The 18,207-nt window shown below is 47.8% G+C and overlaps 4 protein-coding genes across 4 annotated transcripts; 3 read left to right on the top strand and 1 right to left on the bottom strand.

The window, feature by feature from the left end:
• The first annotated feature begins 2,748 nt into the window (after positions 1-2,748).
• Positions 2,749-4,913, top strand: GGS25DRAFT_474235 (uncharacterized protein). The gene is made up of 2 exons (XM_049259605.1): positions 2,749-3,046; positions 3,113-4,913. The coding sequence occupies exon 2, from the start codon at positions 3,389-3,391 to the stop codon at positions 4,403-4,405; it is 1,017 nt and encodes a 338-aa protein (XP_049119758.1). The 5' UTR covers positions 2,749-3,046; positions 3,113-3,388; the 3' UTR covers positions 4,406-4,913.
• Positions 4,914-8,274: 3,361 nt separating this feature from the next.
• Positions 8,275-10,999, top strand: GGS25DRAFT_517887 (HET-domain-containing protein; the record flags this gene model as incomplete). The annotated part of the gene is made up of 3 exons (XM_049263453.1): positions 8,275-8,920; positions 8,985-10,423; positions 10,502-10,999. The coding sequence occupies 3 exons, from the start codon at positions 8,275-8,277 to the stop codon at positions 10,997-10,999; spliced, it is 2,583 nt and encodes an 860-aa protein (XP_049119757.1).
• A 665-nt stretch (positions 11,000-11,664) lies between these two features.
• On the bottom strand, positions 11,665-12,172 carry GGS25DRAFT_474220 (chaperonin 10-like protein). Its single transcript, XM_049259604.1, has one exon. It carries the CDS (start codon positions 12,087-12,089, stop codon positions 11,769-11,771), a length of 321 nt encoding a protein of 106 aa, XP_049119756.1. The 5' UTR covers positions 12,090-12,172; the 3' UTR covers positions 11,665-11,768.
• A 440-nt stretch (positions 12,173-12,612) lies between these two features.
• Positions 12,613-16,180, top strand: GGS25DRAFT_109751 (glycoside hydrolase family 55 protein). The gene is made up of 8 exons (XM_049256034.1): positions 12,613-13,075; positions 13,140-13,226; positions 13,292-13,346; positions 13,401-13,490; positions 13,548-13,711; positions 13,790-14,009; positions 14,201-15,397; positions 15,471-16,180. The coding sequence occupies exons 1-8, from the start codon at positions 12,812-12,814 to the stop codon at positions 15,632-15,634; spliced, it is 2,241 nt and encodes a 746-aa protein (XP_049119755.1). The 5' UTR covers positions 12,613-12,811; the 3' UTR covers positions 15,635-16,180.
• Positions 16,181-18,207: the final 2,027 nt, after the last annotated feature.

Raw genomic sequence — 18,207 nt, 5'->3', positions numbered from 1 at the left:
ATGGTTAGAACCAGATGGCGTTTCAAGCTCGTGGAGATCCCCGTAATTGTTAGCTTCCAATAGGTTGGTGAGAGTCTGCCTAGTAGGGCTGAATATTCGACCTGGAAATTTCCAGTCGCGATACGCTTTTCTTCCTCTGTCGTCATTGTTGTTGGATAATAGTAAAAGAACCTTAGCAAACACATTCGTTTCCAACCTTTCAGCACCGATCGGTTGCCTCTCGGGGAATCCAGAGAAGAGGGATGTCTAACAACCACGATATGGTAGGGGGCCATGAATCCTCTTGCCAATAACTATTTGAACTTCGAGTCGTGGGTGTTTGTAGGCTGTAGGCTGTAGGCTGTAGGTACTTCGTGACACGGATGCCGTCAGCAGTTTCGCTAAAGATTAGATCCATTGCGATAGGATTTAAAATCTTCAATTTACAATTCCCAAGCTTACGCAGCACATTTTCCCATAAACGTGACACCAATGACATGGCACATCAGCCGCGCACACATGCTCTTTTTTCATTCTCGCAAATCCGATGAAGGGTCAACCGGGGTCAACCCGAAAAAGCCGAGTTCAACTTGTACTATGTCGTACATTCCTAAAATGTAGAAATTACCTGCCCATCTGGTGCAAAATAGAAGAATAGCGTAAGAATTTTATCAGCAATAGTTCGGTGAGTCCAAAATGATAAGAGTTATCAGTTGGTTCCGCATAATCAATATAACTGTTACAGTCGCTATAATCAATATAATCAATATTAAGAATATAGTTATACGCGTGGGAAAGGAAAGGGTAAATAAGATGCTGTAGCAATCAATTGATATCGTATAAGTCCGGGAAGCGAGGATTGGGCATCGATAAGTACATTGTACATTTACGTTTAGAGAGGCACGCCTGGCACGGAGATGAAAATCCTTCGTCATGGTGTTACTAACTCGTTTGTAGATACACCCCCCTTTAATCCCCTGGGCTCAAGTTCCTTTCTTATTTCCTTTTTGACACTATTGTGGGTAGACATCATGATAGTAGAATGTTCGAACAAGTTACAGTACCAACTCAATGCTAGGTACCCATCAAAATCATGACATCCCTCTGTTCAATGTTAGAAAGTTTAAGTTGGTTCCCTCTTAATAAATCTAGGACTATATTTTTAATGGTTTCTCGGTGCCTGGAATTAATGTTATTACTCATACGGGGAACTGCATAGGACTAACATAATTACTTAGTAACTGGAAGAAGTATCTCACTAAACGACACGTGATGGTGTTTAGAGGGACTGGAACGAGTGCCTGCATGACTCTGGATATTGTAGGTAGGTACGATATGTACAATATGATACCTCTAGCTAATAGCATTGAAGCTACATAGTTACTAGTAAGGCAGGCAGACAGGCAGGCAGGCAGGTAGGCAGGTAGGCAAGCAAAGCTAGTGCAGCCTGCATGCTTTGAGCAGGGATCTTGACTGGTTTCACTGTTTTTACACTTTTTTTCCCCTACATTTTCCTAGACTGTTTCCTGAGTTCCTCCAAATTGTTTCCCAGTTCCGAGGTCTTTCTTTTCTTCACCCCAGCAACTCGCAGATGAATTGCAGATGAATTGACCATTTATCATGCGTTTCTGTGGCAGCGCTCGCATTACATTCTTCACAACCACGCATGTGCCCTTGGGGAACAGTCATGTTCTAGATGCAACATGGCCGAATTTACCATTATTTTCAACCTGTCACCTACATAACTAGTAGATACCTAAGGTACAATACATACACTGCAGATGGTGGCTGAGACTACCCAGGTAGTGTAATTCCAAAGGTGAGATTCTTCGTCTTCCCGCGCTGCTAAGTGGGTAGGCATGTAGGTAAGTGTGCAGACAGACCCACGATATCGCTCCCGTTGCATCTTTTTTTTCACGATCTCGAAAGCTACCCTAGCTATCTGTCTATGACTTATGTAGGTAGCTTTAGGGTCCTTGCATCAAAGTACGGGAAGGCTGTGTGTCCTCCGCATTACCACACCAAATCACATCGAGGACGACGAGTTGCCGCAACCCACTTGGATAGAGAGATGCACCGTAGCGGGTGCAAACTTCTGCGAGTCACAGCCGTTCGCATTACTAGCAATCTAGTACTGCCAGCCTGCCTAGAGTTGCCCATCACTGCAAAACTACGTTGTGTAGAATGGAATATGCAAAATGGAACAGTGCCTAGTACTATGTAGGTAAATGCCGGTTTATTGATCGATCTGTCGAATTCGCGCTTTATGCCACTCTAGTCCAGAAGATGATCATGCACTGCATACGTTGTTTCTTAGAGATACCCCTTGGATTTGTCTCGTTTGGCGCCAGGTCTCTAGATTTCTAACCTCTCTGCTTAACTTGTCTGTTGGTACCAGAAACAACTGTCCTGGACTGTATTCAGGTCTATCCATTTTATCTAGCCATAGAGCTTCATAAAAAGGTTTCCAACATTCAAGCGCCGGCGGCTCTTTCGAGTGAGTGGAAGAAGTTTGTCAGCTTGATTTGGTTCCCTCTCGTTGCGAAGTGGCCCATGCAGCGGCCTTGGGATGGGTGGAAGAAAGGGTGTGAAGCTATCTACATAGAAACTCAGCCGGTTCTCTACACACCTTCAACCCTAGTACAGTCACCAGTCTTCTCAGTCAACTCCGCCTCCTGGCAGTCAACGCTATTGGCCTTATCTGGAAACATACCATTCCTTTCTGGTGGACTCCCGATACGGAAGAATGATTCATCGGCCCTGGTACGCAGCCCTGGTACGCAGGCACCCAGGTGAGCATGGGTAAAGAGAGGGAGTGTGTGTTAAACCCCTGTCCAAATTATTATTACACCACAGCCAGAAGGGAAAAAAAAAACCACGACGAAAAGTCCTGACAGATCACCTTTCGTTACTCCGTACTTAAAGCACCGACCCTACACACCATCTCTTTATTTTCCTCCCCTACCTTCACATACCTACTCCTTCACAACTATATCAGTAAATTAACCCTCTTGAATTAGCTATTCTATTCAAAAAGATTGTTTCAGACATTCAGTTACCCACAAAGGTTATAAATATATTCATATCCTCTTTCACCCTCAGAACTATTACTCAGATGTCCTCATGTCTCTAGGGCCAGAAATTGAACACCAAAACCACTATTCTGTCTTTGATACCGCCGACTGACAACTTCGCGCTGGCATCTTACGAAAGGATCACTATCAACAACTCCATATATACCCATAAACGTTTACGCGACTTATCGTCGACTGAAATTGTTCTGGCTGAGGCCACCCACCCTACCGGATCGCATTCTGTCAGCAACACCCGAAGGAACCGTCCAGCACCTCGAGTTATCCAACCGAACCCACCGCGCATTAGTCGCACCAATACGTTGCAATCAGACACGATGTGCCATAAGAATGTCTTCGCCTGCGTCTACCCTGACAACAAAAGGGTAGAGCAGGTTAAGTATGACCTGTGCCAGGATTCTCGCCATGGCCAACCGTGCATGTTCACCAAAACATTTCAACACCCGGTTGAATATAAGCGCGCTGGTCAATTGAACCCAACACTCAACCTCAGTCAATTCCCCCCTACGCCACCACTATCGTCGCATTCCGCGTCTGCCTCCGACTCGGAACACTCTTCCAAAGGGCGATCACTTTACAGCAACAGCGACAAATCCGTCACCAGCAACAGGCGCTTGTCGCGCGCCGATAAGAGCGATCGCACTGCCTACATCGAGGACCCCGAACTGTCGCGCTCGCCACCGCGCAGATACAGTGTGTCGCGCAACGTTCCTCCTAGCCCTAAGGAAGAGCCGGCTCATATCCGCGAGGTCCGACAGCGTGACAGGACTTCGGAGGAGCGCGAGCGTTCAAGCCCATCCCAGTACCATCCCACTACCATTGAGGTCAAGGTGTTCAACGAACCACGACAGAACAGCCACCGCCGAAATGGCTCAAGCAAGTCAAGCACGCAATCACAAGACAGCGATGATACTGAAGGTCGTCGCCGACGACGAGAAAGCCATGTTCGATTCGAGGATGACGAGAAGAAGAAGAAGGACATCCTCTCGGAGATCACTCGAGCCAATGAGGCCATTGCGAGCCGACCTGCTGTCCCAGCAGCTATTACCGCTCCTCCACCATCGAACACCAAACCCGTCAATCCCAAGCCCGCCAATACCAAATATCGCAGAGGTTCAGTCGTTGTTGACCGATCCCAGACGGCGTTAGTGCCGTTAATGGATCAGCTAAGCCTAGACCGGGAGAAGAAGCGGCGGGAGAAGCGGGCCGCGCAAGAGAAACGTGAGCGCGAAGAAGAAGAAGCGCAAAAGCAGCGATTGCTACAGCGAATGGCGCCGACTCGTCGAGTTGGGCAGAAAACCCTACAGGACGACGGCGCATACTACTGGGATTAAACGCGACAAAAATCAACAACCTACCAAAAAAATTAGTGTAAACCAAGGGATGAGATCAAAATCTTACATGTAGAAAAACAAAGGAGGGCATGACGGCGCTGGCTAATTGGATGATACCTCGCGGGTTTGATTATTTTGGCTTCTTACTCAAGTACAGTAGATAGATTAGATAGTATGGTTTTAGGGCTATTTTCCTTACATTGTTATCATTGTCTGTATTCATTATTCATTACATTGATGTTAGGTATATCATTGTTGTTGTTGCGCATCATTTCATTTACATTAGAAACGGGCGCATATACAGGGCATGTAAGGGGATACTATTATGTACTACATTGATGGAAGAGAAGACGAAGAAAAATATGAAGCATATTATTTACGGTCCGGTCTCTGTGTCGCTATTCGATACCATAGCAACGATTGCATGATGCAGGAAATTAGATTAGCCTTATAGACAGACAGACATATAACTAGTGTACATCCAATAAGCATTTTATTTGGATGCAATATCATGTGTTCTCAAGTTCAGCATTGATCGTTTAAACTTGAATGGATATTTCCAAGTTTCACCTACATATGTAGGTAACAGTTAGGTAACTTACTCTAGTAGTACATAGTATGCGCCTGCCCACCTGCTCTCTTTTTTTTCTTTTCTTTTTTTTTTTTTTGTGCGACAAACAAATATTGAAGTGGATGGCTGATGGCATTTGTCAATGACTGTCTCGTACCTGACAGCCAACTTTCAACTTTGGAAACATGCCCCTCCTGTCATCCAAAGAGAAAGAAGAGAAGACCAGAGAAAAAGACTGCCCCGCGATCCAGCGGGGCACTTCCCCTGGGCACTACCAGACTGTACCAGTCAAATTGTCCCCCTATCCGGGTCACCCCGGTCACCCTGGCTTCCTTCTTTCAACCCAACCCTATTAATACATACATGGATATTAACTCACGGCCCGGTTGCTGCCTGATTGGCCCCTCCTTGAATGCGCCATGTCCTTTTCCTTCCATTTCTCTTGAAAGTTATCCGTTTACTAGGCCTACAATGGTAGGTACCTTATGTACCTTACCTAGGTAGAGTAACTGAGAGTAACATCATACTAACATGTATCCACTGTCAATTATTACAAATGTATCTTTTGTCTGCGCTACATTACCGATCTATAATTCATCACCTTTTTAGACATCATCATACATCAAACTGCAGCGAACTACAGTACGTTCCGTAGATCTCTCACCTTCGCCCAATGTATTGTACATACATGTGCCTTTTCTTTTACCTTCTGCCTCTTTTGAAAATTTTGTCTTAGCAAGACAATAACGCGTCCCTCTACACCATTGGCTCATCCAACACGTACTAACATACCACTACATTAGGCAGATCTAGGACTCTAGTGTAGAGGACTTTAGAAGCGGGATTCCTATTCCCGGCTAGTTATTGCATAGGATTTTCTACTACTCATGCAGAGCGCGGAGTCCTAAGATCTCTCCTACATACGCCTTAACCGAGTTGTTACCAGCTTACCAACTTTTTACCCTCTCCGGCTGCCTCCCTACTGGTCGCGAACTATCTCTAGTGTAGCTACTGAAAGTCAAGTGGCCACCACCAGCAGCATTTGTGGGTAGATGGGCAGCCTGGGAAGGCAGACAGAACATATGATGGAATTGTAGGGATTTGCGCGCGCATCGCATCCCACTGGCCGATCTTGCTCGTCGATGCCTTTCCATGGCGTTGCCGACCTTGAAAACATAGGACCTACATCATCGTCGCATTCGTTCCTGTGACCACGAACAGCTGCTCCAGGACAATAATAACGGCGATGGAATGATCGTCCAGCTAGATGGATGACAACTTGGGAGATCCTTCGCCCAACTATCATTGGTACCTACACGCCTACTAGGTACCTAAGTATTTTGGTACGTATTGCACACGCGTGTTCAATGTTTCAGGCGAAAAGTCGCTGTTGTTGATCTCTGATCGTTGTTGAGTCTTCTCCGCTGTCACCCGCGGGATTCTAGCTGGTTGCCGACATGGCGCACTCACTTTACTGCTTGGGTCTGGCAGGGCTGACAGGGTTGAATATTCGAGAAGAATGATGCTATATGGGTTGTGGATACCACGATGCTCTTCCCACCCACACGATGAAACTGCATGCTTATCGTTTTTTACTACGCAACACTCAGCACCACACCCAACCCACGCCAGGGTGTTGAATGGGATAGGAGGGTCTCGTGGCTTGATTTTGCCACACAAATCTATGCCTACCTAGGTACCTAGGTGTGTAGTGTCTAGACACCTTCGTAAGTGGGGAGCCATGGCGCATGGCCGGCGTGAGACGAATCGCTTGCCATTGTTTGAGGTCTCGGTTCGGGTCCGGGCTGTGACACATACCTTAGGCGTGTGTATGCATCACACCTAGGGTATACAACCTAGCGCACCCGGTCCCAGGCATGTATACCGGCACACTCATACAGTCAAATGCAGTTGAAAATCTAGACCACGCGATCAGTCAAGCATCCGACTTATGCGGGGATGCGGGGACACTAGGTATGAGGGTGTCTTCGTTGAGACATGCGTTCCGGTCGAGTCATGCCGTGCATTTCCTATCCATTGATAGGTGTCCATATCGAAGGCATTTCCGTCAGTTTTTTTTCCCAAGTTTTGTTGATACTCTCGGTGGGAAGTGGAATATAACTAGAGACTACTGAAGAACTAAGTCTATATAGTGCCAAGACCTTACTTCGTACCGAGGGCCAACTCCTAGCTTAGCCATTAACTGCCGGGTCGACTACGGGCTTATACTGTTAACACATCGTCGGCACCAGGCTATTACCTAACTAATAGATTAGGCCCTATACATTTCTCTCAAATTTGATAGTAAATTTGGAATTTTTTTAATTTTTAGATGAGTAGGTCAAAACGTCACTGTTAATTAAAATGTTTAGTTCACTTGCGTTATTTCCCATTAACTCTATACAGCTCAGAACTATTGGGCTAGGGTATAGTCTATTTCTTAGCCATTGGGTATTCATGATAACTATTGAATAGGTGTCTTTGATCTATTTGATCTATGCGTCTATGGGTTTCATTTACAAATGAGTATTTTACTACATTTTTTTTTATCTCTGTAAAGGCATTACATTTCAGAAACATTGGAACTATCCTACTGCAGAGTAGTCTATCCCAAAGCTCAGCTTTGCATGAAATTTGGGTATATTTACAATGCACTATAATAGAAAACCACGTTTATTGCAGGCTTTAACCTGTTCAACTACAGCTTGAAAAGAGGAGCCGTCGACCCAGATAAGGAATTAATCCTAAAATTGCACACGAGCACATCGGCTTGTGGGGAAGGCCTCTACACTATTGGTGCGAAAGAAGTTAGCTACACTCGAGCCAAACGTGGCCATCCTCATCATTCATCAGGGTCCATTGACGATCGTTCAACTTTTCTAACAGATAATTTAACCCCCACTATTCTATACGACTAGGAATGTCTTTCACCGGCTTCTACCAAGCTAATGTCGCACTGGCGCACAGAGGAGGTTTGAGCCCTCCGCCCTAGTCGCCAAGAACCCCTACACCTGAAATTGGTAAATGGAGTCGTAAAAGGAGCCTCAGCTGCAATTTTGAGCTATCCCGTACGGCGTTGGACCTCAAAAGACTCGATTATTTTTTGGACATTTTTCGGCCCTTCTAACTGATGTTGGATTCGACGCGAGCTTCTACCTTGATACTAATGACGGCATGAACTGTCGATGAGCAAGATATTCAGGTTCACTATACTAACACGGCACGCTAGATAATGAGTACAGACACATTGAACAGCATAAATTTTCTTCGCTATATAAGTCCTGGTCGTTGAAACATCATGGCCCCGGTAGGAGCCGGAGCTGTAGCTCCTCAGAAGATCTGTTCGATTTGCAGAAAGGTGCTGTGGTTCGAACTCCAACCGGAAGATTTGTTGGGAACGCCGCACCATTCCAGTCGGGAAGCCCTGGAAGCATCTGCCAAATCATGTCGGCTCTGTCACATGATTCTGCGCGCCGCAGTAGCAAACTATCGGGACTCGAGAGGGAGAAGAAATGGGAAGGGCTACTGGAGAGAGTTCGTTGCCGCCAAGCACCACAGCGGCTCAGGCGTGCGTGATGTGACTTTTGTCAAGGATTTAGGAGCCAACATGCCCGTTAATACAACAGGTCACAGTAAAGGTGGCGCAAAACCAATCCTGGCACACACTGGAAACATTACCGCCGACGGCACGCATATAGACGATGATGAGCCAAGCCTGGATGAGCCGACTATCGACGAGGATGAGACGGCGGATTTGCCAGTCTGGCTCTATGGAAATTGGTGGTCAGAGAGTGAGCCGAAGGAGTCTAATAGCACATCTCAGATGAGACTCATGGGAGTCGGTGCTCGCTTCGGCAAGACTCAAAGCCATTTTGATGCCTTCAACTGCAAGCCGGATTGGATTCACGTGCGGGGAAGTCAGCTGGGAATATGTGCAAGCGATGGTGAGCAGACTCCTGCTGAGCACGTACTAAATCGATACTGAACAGTCCGACTAACCCGCAAAAGACAGCTCATCATCTACTCACATTCCAGGTCGCCTGCGTGAGCTAAACTCAGACTCAGCCATGGCCTTCCATCGGCTTCAGAAATGGCTAAAAGACTGTACAACAAATCACCACTGTTGTGAAAGACCACAACTCAAAACTAAGTTGCCAACGCGTGTCATAGACGTATTCTCCTCTGACCGTAAAGTCTCGGTTTTCGAGACTAGCGGCCACAGGGGCAAATATGTAACTCTCAGTCACTGTTGGGGAACATCCTCTAGGCTGACAGCCACTAAAGAGTCCATTGCAGACTTAAAAGACGGCATTGCCATATCATTTCTTCCAAAAACCTTTCAAGATGCGATCAGAGTCACGAGACGTCTCGGTATAGAATATCTTTGGATAGATTGTCTATGTATTATCCAAGATGACCCGGATGATTGGGAGCGAGAAACGTCCGCGATGAACCAGATTTACCGGAACTCGTACCTCACAATATCAGCAGCTGCGTCCGACGACAGTTACACGGGATGTTTCCCGAAGCGTGAGACGGATTCGTATGTGTCACCAGCTTCCAAATCGCTTGGCTATAACATACCGAGGGAACCAAGGGGGCCGAGGAGCTTTACACTGGATTGTGATAGCATGTCGCGGCCCGGCAAGAAGAATAAGCTCCACTTGTTCGAGGAATGGCTGCCAGGTTCCAGCTTCGATTCGCCACAGAGGATGGGCGTGGGCACTTTCGGCAAGAGGCTAGACCCTATCGCCGACGAGCCCCTGAGCAGTCGCGCCTGGACGTTACAGGAACGATTGCTGTCTCCCCGCATTGTCCACTATGCCCGCGATCAAATGTATTTCGAATGTGAGACGTGCTTGAAATCCGAGGACGGTTTCAAGTTCGACGACATCTACTTCGGAATGAGCCGCCTCCTGGAGACGCAGCGCATACCGTATAGTCAGCACGGCCTCCCCCCTTCATTCGGGGGCTCCCCTATAATTGGGCAACATTCTGGGGCCACAAATCCTGGGGTTAGGTGGCAAGGAGGGTGGCTGTCTCTCATCGAAAACTACACGAGGCGTAACATGACCGTCTCGAAGGATAAACTCACCGCAATAGCTGGCGTGGCTAGAGCTTTGGGAGAGGAAACGCAGGACCGGTATTACGCCGGTCTGTGGGGAAGGCATTTCATGGAAGATTTGTTCTGGAGGACGTACCCTCAGGAGGAGATGGAATCTCGACGGGGGACGAAAAGCACGCTCAAGATGGGAAAGATGCTAGGTGCCGTCCGTAGACCGGCCGAGTATCGAGCGCCTAGCTGGTCGTGGGCTTCCCTGGATGGGCCGATCAAGTATATCCCGTTGTCGTACAACAGGCTGGTGGCGGAGATCCTTATGTGCACGACGATTCCGGCTGGGAAAGACCTGTATGGAAGATGTTCGGGCGGGAAGTTGGATATCAGGGTAAGAGTTCTAACGCCTTGTCCTAGGTGCCTACCTAGGCGCACACATAGCCAGACCGTGCAGCTAATATTTCCGCAGGGGCCCATATACGAAGTAAAGCCGCACAGGCCGAAGACCAGGTGGGATCGGCACGGCATACCGGTCGAAATCGACTTCGCAGACGAGCGCGGGATATCCGTCGGCGCGCTGCACCTCGACTTCGCCGACGAGCCCATCTCGTACCCGTGCTACGCCTTCTTCATCGACCCGTCAAAAGCGCTCATCGTCAGGGCTAGGGAACTCGAGCCCAGGCGCAACGAGGACGGCACCGACGACCCGACCGCGATGGTGCCCCGCGCCATCCTCACGTCCACCATGGCCAAGGACCTCGTCGCAGAGAACCCGGAGATGGAGTCTCTGTCGTTCCAGGCGCTCGATGATGTGGGACGGGTGGGCGTTGCCGTGTTTGTGAGGGCGAGTAGTGGGAAGAAGGGCGCGGAGGAGAGGGAGAGAGAGCAGCGGAGTAGTACTTTGGGGGATGAGTGTGCGGGGCTCGTGAGGGATGATGAGTTTAAGATTTTGGTGTCGATAGTGTAGGGCTATACCTATAAGTAATGGTCTACGGTGGTTGGTTGGTTGGTTGGTTGGTTGTATGAATCATAGGTGCTTTGGAACCTTGGAAGTATATATACCTAGGTATTTTTGACGACTACAGACTAGGAGGTACATGCACGTAGTTGCGCTTGTAAAATTCAATGAGATTGTGCTTTATGCAACTTCCTTCCTAGGTACCTATAGTTACCTATGCGAAATCATAGACAAAGACAGCTGCGCACCTACCTACCTACCTACCTACCTACCAACCAACCAAACTTTTACGTAAATCCACTAACCTAGGTTACTACATAGGTAGGCTCCAAAGGAGGCACATCTCACTCCTCAGAGACCCTCCACACGAGCGAGCGAGCTTCTCCCCGCTAACCAACCCCCTTCCGCAGTAGATCTAGGTACCTAGAGCCTTGGTCGCCCCGCTCCAGCAAGCAAGTCCTTTCTTTCCCCTCTACCTACCTACTACCCGGAAGCGGTTCGGCGTTAGGTACCTACGTCGCCGGATGCTAGCTAGCATCTGCGGCATCACTTCTAGCTGCGGCCTTGAGAGGAGGGAAAGTCGTTCTGGTTGGGGGGTTGTTAGCTTGCCTGCTTGGTATGTTGGACAGAGGGGGGGGGGGGGGGGGGGGGGTTAGTAAGATGTTCAGCCTGGTGGATGAGATGATTAGGGGTGGGATGCTATATGAAAAAAAAAAAAAAAAAAAAAAACTCATATCTTCTTCTTAAAGGGATGCTACGTACCTTACCGAACGCCCATTCAGGGGCTGTGGCGTACTCCCTGGTGAGCCTGCCAGCTGGGCTTCTGGTGCGCGTAGCCCAAGACTTTGCCGCCGACTTTGAGACGCTTCGCGTCGGGTCCTACCTCGACGACGATGCCTGCGGAAGTCCGCCCCGTTCTTTGAGGTGGTTCAAGCAGCAGTCCACCGTCGGCCTCGTGGAGTTCAAGAGGGGTGGAGGCTCTCCATTGGACGTGAATCCTGATCTCGTCGCCAGTGGGCTGGATCGTGGGATACTCGTGGATCTCAAAGGGGGCTCGGGGAGCAACTGTGACAAGGGCTTTGTGGGTTTTGGAGGCCATGGTTTTGGATATTAAGAATGTGGGTGTCTCGGTATCTCTATGTGATTTAGGTATTGTCTTATATCTACCTAGGTACTTTTACTACGAGTGGTGAATGCTTGGACGTTATTCACATTGAAGTTACATAGGTAGGTAGGTATGCTTACAAATGTTACTCACTTCTGGAGATCCATAGATAGATAGAATGAATTTACAAGCAACCATGGGTCCAATGGAATTTTATAGAGGGTTAGGGTTAGGATAGTTATTGATAGGCAGACATATTATAGCAACCTAAGTTGGCGCTAAGAGGGTACCTAGTAGGTACTAGGTAATAGGTATGTACTATGTACCCTAGGTAGGTACCCAGGTTTGCTACTATCTATGTGAAGCAAGAGCGATGCAGTTCGATACATCATAGTAGGAAGTTACTATGTGGCTCAATATCGAGTGCACCTGCCACGAGTTGAAAGGTGCCTGGTTGGTTGGTTGGTATCCACCTCGAAAATACCTCGATTATACTTTTGACGTCAACCATGACAACCAAAGTTTGAACATTCATTGCTCAAGTGCCTTCAAATATACAATACCTGCCTGGCTTATCAAGAACGATTCAGTTGCATCAATATCCACCTACCTCCTATGAATATATCTGCATTTTTGGCATTGCGGGCATCATCGATAGCGACGTATCGGATAGCAGAGCATACGCTGACATATTAACTACCTAGGTACTTATCAACATGTCTATGCTTGGGCTCCTTCTTGCAGCACTGGTATGGGGAGTATCTTGCTTAGAAGTCCAAGGTCAGGATACCAGCTTTTGGTATGCCAACATGGACCATACTGGCCCATCAAGCGGCCTGGCCCCAGATCTGGATAGCAAGATCACGTACCCAGTGTACGTGGCAGTTGCACCTGGCGACGGCGCAGGAATTCAACGGGCTATCAACGACGCTGGTGACGGATCCATCCGTCATGGCCAATGGTTGGCATCCCAGCCAAGGGTACGGATCGCATCACTCAACTTCATGATACTTGTATGGTACCTAGTAACTGAGCTTAGAGTAGGTTGTGTATATACCCTCTGGGATATACGAGGTCAGCCAGACTATTTATATGAATACAGACACCATCTTGATGGGTGACGCAACGAATGTAAGTGGATCTCTATCCGTTGGAATATCTGCTGCATCTGCTTACTCGGTACATCTCCATCTTAGCCTCCGACGATAAAAGCTTCTGCCAAATTCACAGGTACCCAGACTCTTGTTGAGGGTAGGCTCCCCCATCTAAGGACTTGTAAGTCACAGGTCTAACGAGAAGGTGTAGGCCAGGATCCTACAACGGGAGATATGGGAGAACTATCCTTCGCAGTGGGATTGAAGAATTTGATTCTTGATACGACAAGCATACCGGGAGGTCAGATAGGTTTTCCATCCTGATATGATTGTCGATCGGTATTTTGACTAATTGCAGGCAGAATGTTCACTGCGCTTGGGTGGGGTGTTGCGCAGGCTGCCCAGCTACAGAATATTAAAATCGTAATGGCCTTGCCGAATAACGGGAATGGACATACCGGAATTCGCCTTGGAAGAGGCTCTACCTTGGTGGTAGCGGACGTTCGTGTTGAACGTGGACAGGTAAACCATCTCGATTTTCTTTCCTATCCTGTTTGATATCATGATGGGGTTCCAGGTTGCTAAAGAATTTGCGTGAAGAACGGTATCTGGCATGACGGCCATCAACAAACACTCTACAAGAACGTATATTTTTATCAAAATCTTATCGGAATACTGATTAATCGTGGGAATACCATCAGCATTACCGGCGCCATATTCGATAATGTCAATACCGCAGTCCGTCATGATTATGGTGTGCCCTGGATTGCCCTCATCGACGCAACCTCAATCAACTCCGGTGTAACTTTCGTAACAACAGGTCAGTCTACCCAGGTAGTTACTCTACCTAACAATTAATTGCAATGCTTGGGATTGGGCCATTTCTGGGTCTGCAATGTAACCTTACCATATGGGATATGCGACCTGGGCTTATCCCTATGCCTGCCCCTACCCCAATTGATGACCCCTTTAGTATGCGATGGGGAGGTTGCTGACGATATAAATTGGAAGGGTCCCCGTCGTTTTTGATTGAGAATCTGAGCAAGGATACCGACTCGGACATTGTTCATGTATCCGGAAGGACCGCGCTTGGTCCCCAGAAACATGTGGACAACTTCTCCTATGGAAATACTATAGGCCGCAACCCTACTTACGGTCCCGTATCATCGACATTTAATCGTCCCTTGGCATTGGCTCCGAATGGGAAATACCCCTTGGTGCCTGCTCCAAACTACGCCGATCAGCCGGTCTCCAACTTCATCAATGTCAAAGATCCTTTTCAGAATGGTGGGTTCTTTGTTCGAGGCGACCAGACGGTGGATGAGTCTGGCGTGCTGAACCAGGTATTGCAATTCGCGGCCGACAACAACAAAATCGCATATTTCCCATTTGGAAAATACAGAGTTGATGACACCCTAGTCATCCCGAAGGGCTCGCGCATCGTAGGTGAAGCCTGGGCAACTATCACGGGAAATGGCGACAGGTTCAAGGACTGTACCAATCCAAGACCAGTCGTCGCGGTTGGTAGTCCTGGCGATATTGGGGTCGCGCAAATTCAGGATATGCGGTTCACGGTTTCTGATGTCCTTCCTGGTGCCATCATCGTGCAATTCAATATCGCAGGCTCGTCCCCAGGTGATGTGGCGTTATGGAATTCCCTGATTACCGTCGGCGGCACACGTGGGGCACCCGCGTTGAATGATGCCTGTGGTTCTGCTAGGAACGAATGCCAAGCAGCCTTCCTCGGCTTACATTTCACGTCTAGTTCATCCGCTTATATTGAGAATGTATGGAATTGGGTTGCCGACCATTTCACAGAGGGTAGTGGGGGTTGTAGCATAGCGGCAAAAGGCGGCGCGCTTGTGGAATCTACTAAGGGCACCTGGCTCCACGGGCTCGGTAGTGAGCATTGGTGGTTATACCAGCTCAATTTGCGGAGCGCAAGCAATGTGCTAGTTAGTTTGCTCCAATCCGAAACCAACTACGACCAAGGTAGCAACGCGCAACAGATACCACCAACCCCGTGGGTAGCAGATGTGAGAAACTGGGGAGATCCCGATTTCTCTTGGTGCAGTGGGGGCGACACGAGATGCAAAATGGGACTTGCGAACCTCGTGCAAGGAGGAACAAATATCTACACCTACGCGTCTGCGTCCTGGGCGTTCTTCAGTGGTCCAGGTCATCAGGGATGCTTGGGAGATTGCCAATGTGAGTAACTAAAAGGAGAGAGATCAATTCGTTAAGGATCTGTTTGTTGCAGTGTTGCTTACTGTGAGAATAGCCTACATGCACTGGATTGCTCAAACACCCACAAATTTCCATGCGTATGGAGTGTGCTCCAAAAGTACTCGGACAGCTCTTCACCTCGGAGATGGAGCTGACATTAACACGCAGCCAAATTTTACAGGATCGTGGGGGAGCCTGGTGGGTCGGTATACGCCATGAAAGTCCCCGGTTTACGTGTAATTGTAGTGTCACGATCTGTTCATGCATACCCTTACCGACACGACTTTTATCCATAACTACCCACCTACGTAGGGTTCAATCAACTTCAATGGTTATTCAATGTAAAAATACATATTAGGAAGTAATAGATTAAAACGAATCTGGTTTCAGCGTTGGGCCAACTTTTTCTCTCTCTTAACGTAAGCGTGGAGGTAAGTAAGGGGGGGTTTAATTCGGTAGGCACCAAGTAAGCAGCAGGTAAGGCGGATAAAGCAGGTTATACTCAATAACTAGTAGTTTACCGCGCATCAAGGTCAGAGGTTCCCTCCATCTTCTACATACGGTGAAGTGAGTGGACCCATTTGTAATGCAGATCCTCCTTCGCAAATTTTAATCGATTAATATGTTCGGGGTGTACTATCATACTACTATGGTAAGAAAACGAATACATTTCGAGCAAGGTGACTAGCTACGAAGTTGGGCTGATGTTAGCGGGCTTTGTGTCAAGTATAATGCCTACTAGGCAGGTCCACTTCAATGGATAACTAATACCTAACCTAGGTATATGTAGATGCCTACTATGAAGTAGGTAGTGTAGATAATCAGATGTTTCGGCTATACACTTATTCTTTATTCACGTGCTTGGGTAGGTAAGTATTACATACCTGTGTACTGAGCAGTTTGCCTCTTCTTTTTTCCTTTATTCGTCTTTGGTCCTTTGTTAGTTATCGCGATCGAAAAAAAAAAGAAGCAGATCATCGGGCTTTTATGTATTCATGGGATGGGATGCTTCGACCTCGTCATCCTTTGCAAACAAACTTCTCGTGTTAATAACCTGGATGCTGATTGGTCCGGGGAGAAGAAGGGTCGTTCATAGGGGTTTGGGAATGTGATTGATTGCGAATCGCCGCCCTAATGCAGGACGCCGCAGGAATCTCATCGTGTTTCCTCTCTCCATGTGATAGATAACACGGTTGATTTGATTAGTTTTGTAACAGCAAGTAGGCTTGCAAATCCCCTAGGCTGTGCTGCTTTCGAACGAGGCAGGACCTTGGAATATCTCACCGAACACTGGCCGGGGGGGATGCACTATGTTCTATTACTACTGCTGTTTCTTCTTCGTCGTCATCGTCTTCTTCTTCTTCTTCTTCTTCCTTGACTGTTATGTAGGCAGGCAGGTAGGTATGCATGCAGACTATGTAAGGCGCGTTGCAATGAAGGAAAAAAAAGAGTGGACTTTTGCTTGGGAGGAGTGGAAATAAACCTCCACTAAAGAACCCACAATAGAGCCCCACGGGAGTCCTTACAGCGGGTCAGTGGAGTGTAGAGCGGCTCGAGGCGAGTGAAGGGAGCTTGGGGGCCCCCTGGGAGAAATTCATGGGACCCCCGCGTGGTTTATAAAGTATGGCAACAAAAGTCGGGGAAGGGAAAAGAGCTTCAAGGGCTGTGAGTGGTAAAGCGAGATAGCCAATGAATTGCCTACATTGCGCATGCCTACCTACATATTCGGGATAGATCCAATCTAGGAAAGCCGAATTCGTCAGAGTCGTTGCGGAACTTTTTCATTAATATCTCAAAAGGTTTGGCATTCCATGCCCTAGGTAGGCAACATAGTATATTAAGTAGCACAAAACGGCTGCAGTATTCCTCAGCTTGGTAACAAACCTACATGCCTATCTAATTGTCCAACGTTGCCTAACGCCTTTCAGCCGCTCACTAATACCGAATACATTATACAACCATCGTGGGTAGGTTTTATTACTTTTGCGGTTATCTAGGCTTGGTACATCTCTTACCGAAAATGGAGCTGTATCGGTGATTTTACTGATTCGCGACAACGCTAGCTCTGTAGTATTACGATATAAGCAAGCTATCCCGCCAGCCCGCCTTCTTCACACGGGGAATGGGCCATGGCATCCAAAACCCCTGGCTTAACCTTGCCCTAACCTTGGCTCAACCCATCTAAGCATCTACTAAGCTGGTTTAGGTCAGTCCAATCTGGGTCCTGTCCTCTTGGCCGAACCGAGAAATACCGGGCCGATGACCTCATCTCACATCTCACTTCCCTCGTCATACTGTACTATCAAAAGGGCTTGTACTATGTAAGTATGGTCAGAGCAAGGTTGGTGTATAAGCGATACCCCGCTGGCCGGGGAACCAACAAAGAGAAAAATTGGAAAGTTTGTGAGATCGTCGCGATCAGCAAAGCGGTTCCGGCCCTCGGCCCCCCTGGTCCTCTCTGCAGGGCCTTGCAGCGTCGTGGTTGCAACTGTCACACGGAACAAAGCTTGGTTCAAGATCCAGGATGCTGTCTCTTGCCTATCCTTACCTACCGTGGCAAACGTGGGTTTTTTTCCTAGCATCCAATGGTATGCATCAGCAGCACATGGTAAAAAAAAGAGAGGAAAAAAAACAAACCGTCGCACTATACTATGTATGTATGTAGACACGCATGTGCAGAGTTGTAATGTCTTTTTTTGTCTCTTTGTCAGCAACAAAAGTTACGGGGTCTCTTCTCCATTCTCCATCCTTATATGAGGGTCGAGTCCCGCCTTCTCCAGACTCCAGATTCT

Source organism: Hypoxylon fragiforme (genome assembly GCF_022984875.1).
Source record: "Hypoxylon fragiforme strain CBS 206.31 chromosome Unknown GGS25scaffold_2, whole genome shotgun sequence".
In the NCBI taxonomy this organism is placed as follows: Eukaryota; Fungi; Ascomycota; class Sordariomycetes; order Xylariales; family Hypoxylaceae; genus Hypoxylon; species Hypoxylon fragiforme.
This window is presented reverse-complemented; position numbering and strand designations above follow the sequence as displayed.

Coding starts and splice junctions, on each gene's coding strand:
- GGS25DRAFT_109751 (XM_049256034.1), top strand. CDS start 12,812: ATGTCTATGCTTGGGCTCCTTCTTGCAGCACTGGTATGGGGAGTATCT. Junction 13,491..13,547: donor TACGACAAGCATACCGGGAG/GTCAGATAGGTT, acceptor GACTAATTGCAG/GCAGAATGTTCACTGCGCTT. Junction 15,398..15,470: donor ATGCTTGGGAGATTGCCAAT/GTGAGTAACTAA, acceptor CTGTGAGAATAG/CCTACATGCACTGGATTGCT.
- GGS25DRAFT_474235 (XM_049259605.1), top strand. CDS start 3,389: ATGTGCCATAAGAATGTCTTCGCCTGCGTCTACCCTGACAACAAAAGG.
- GGS25DRAFT_474220 (XM_049259604.1), bottom strand. CDS start 12,089: ATGGCCTCCAAAACCCACAAAGCCCTTGTCACAGTTGCTCCCCGAGCC.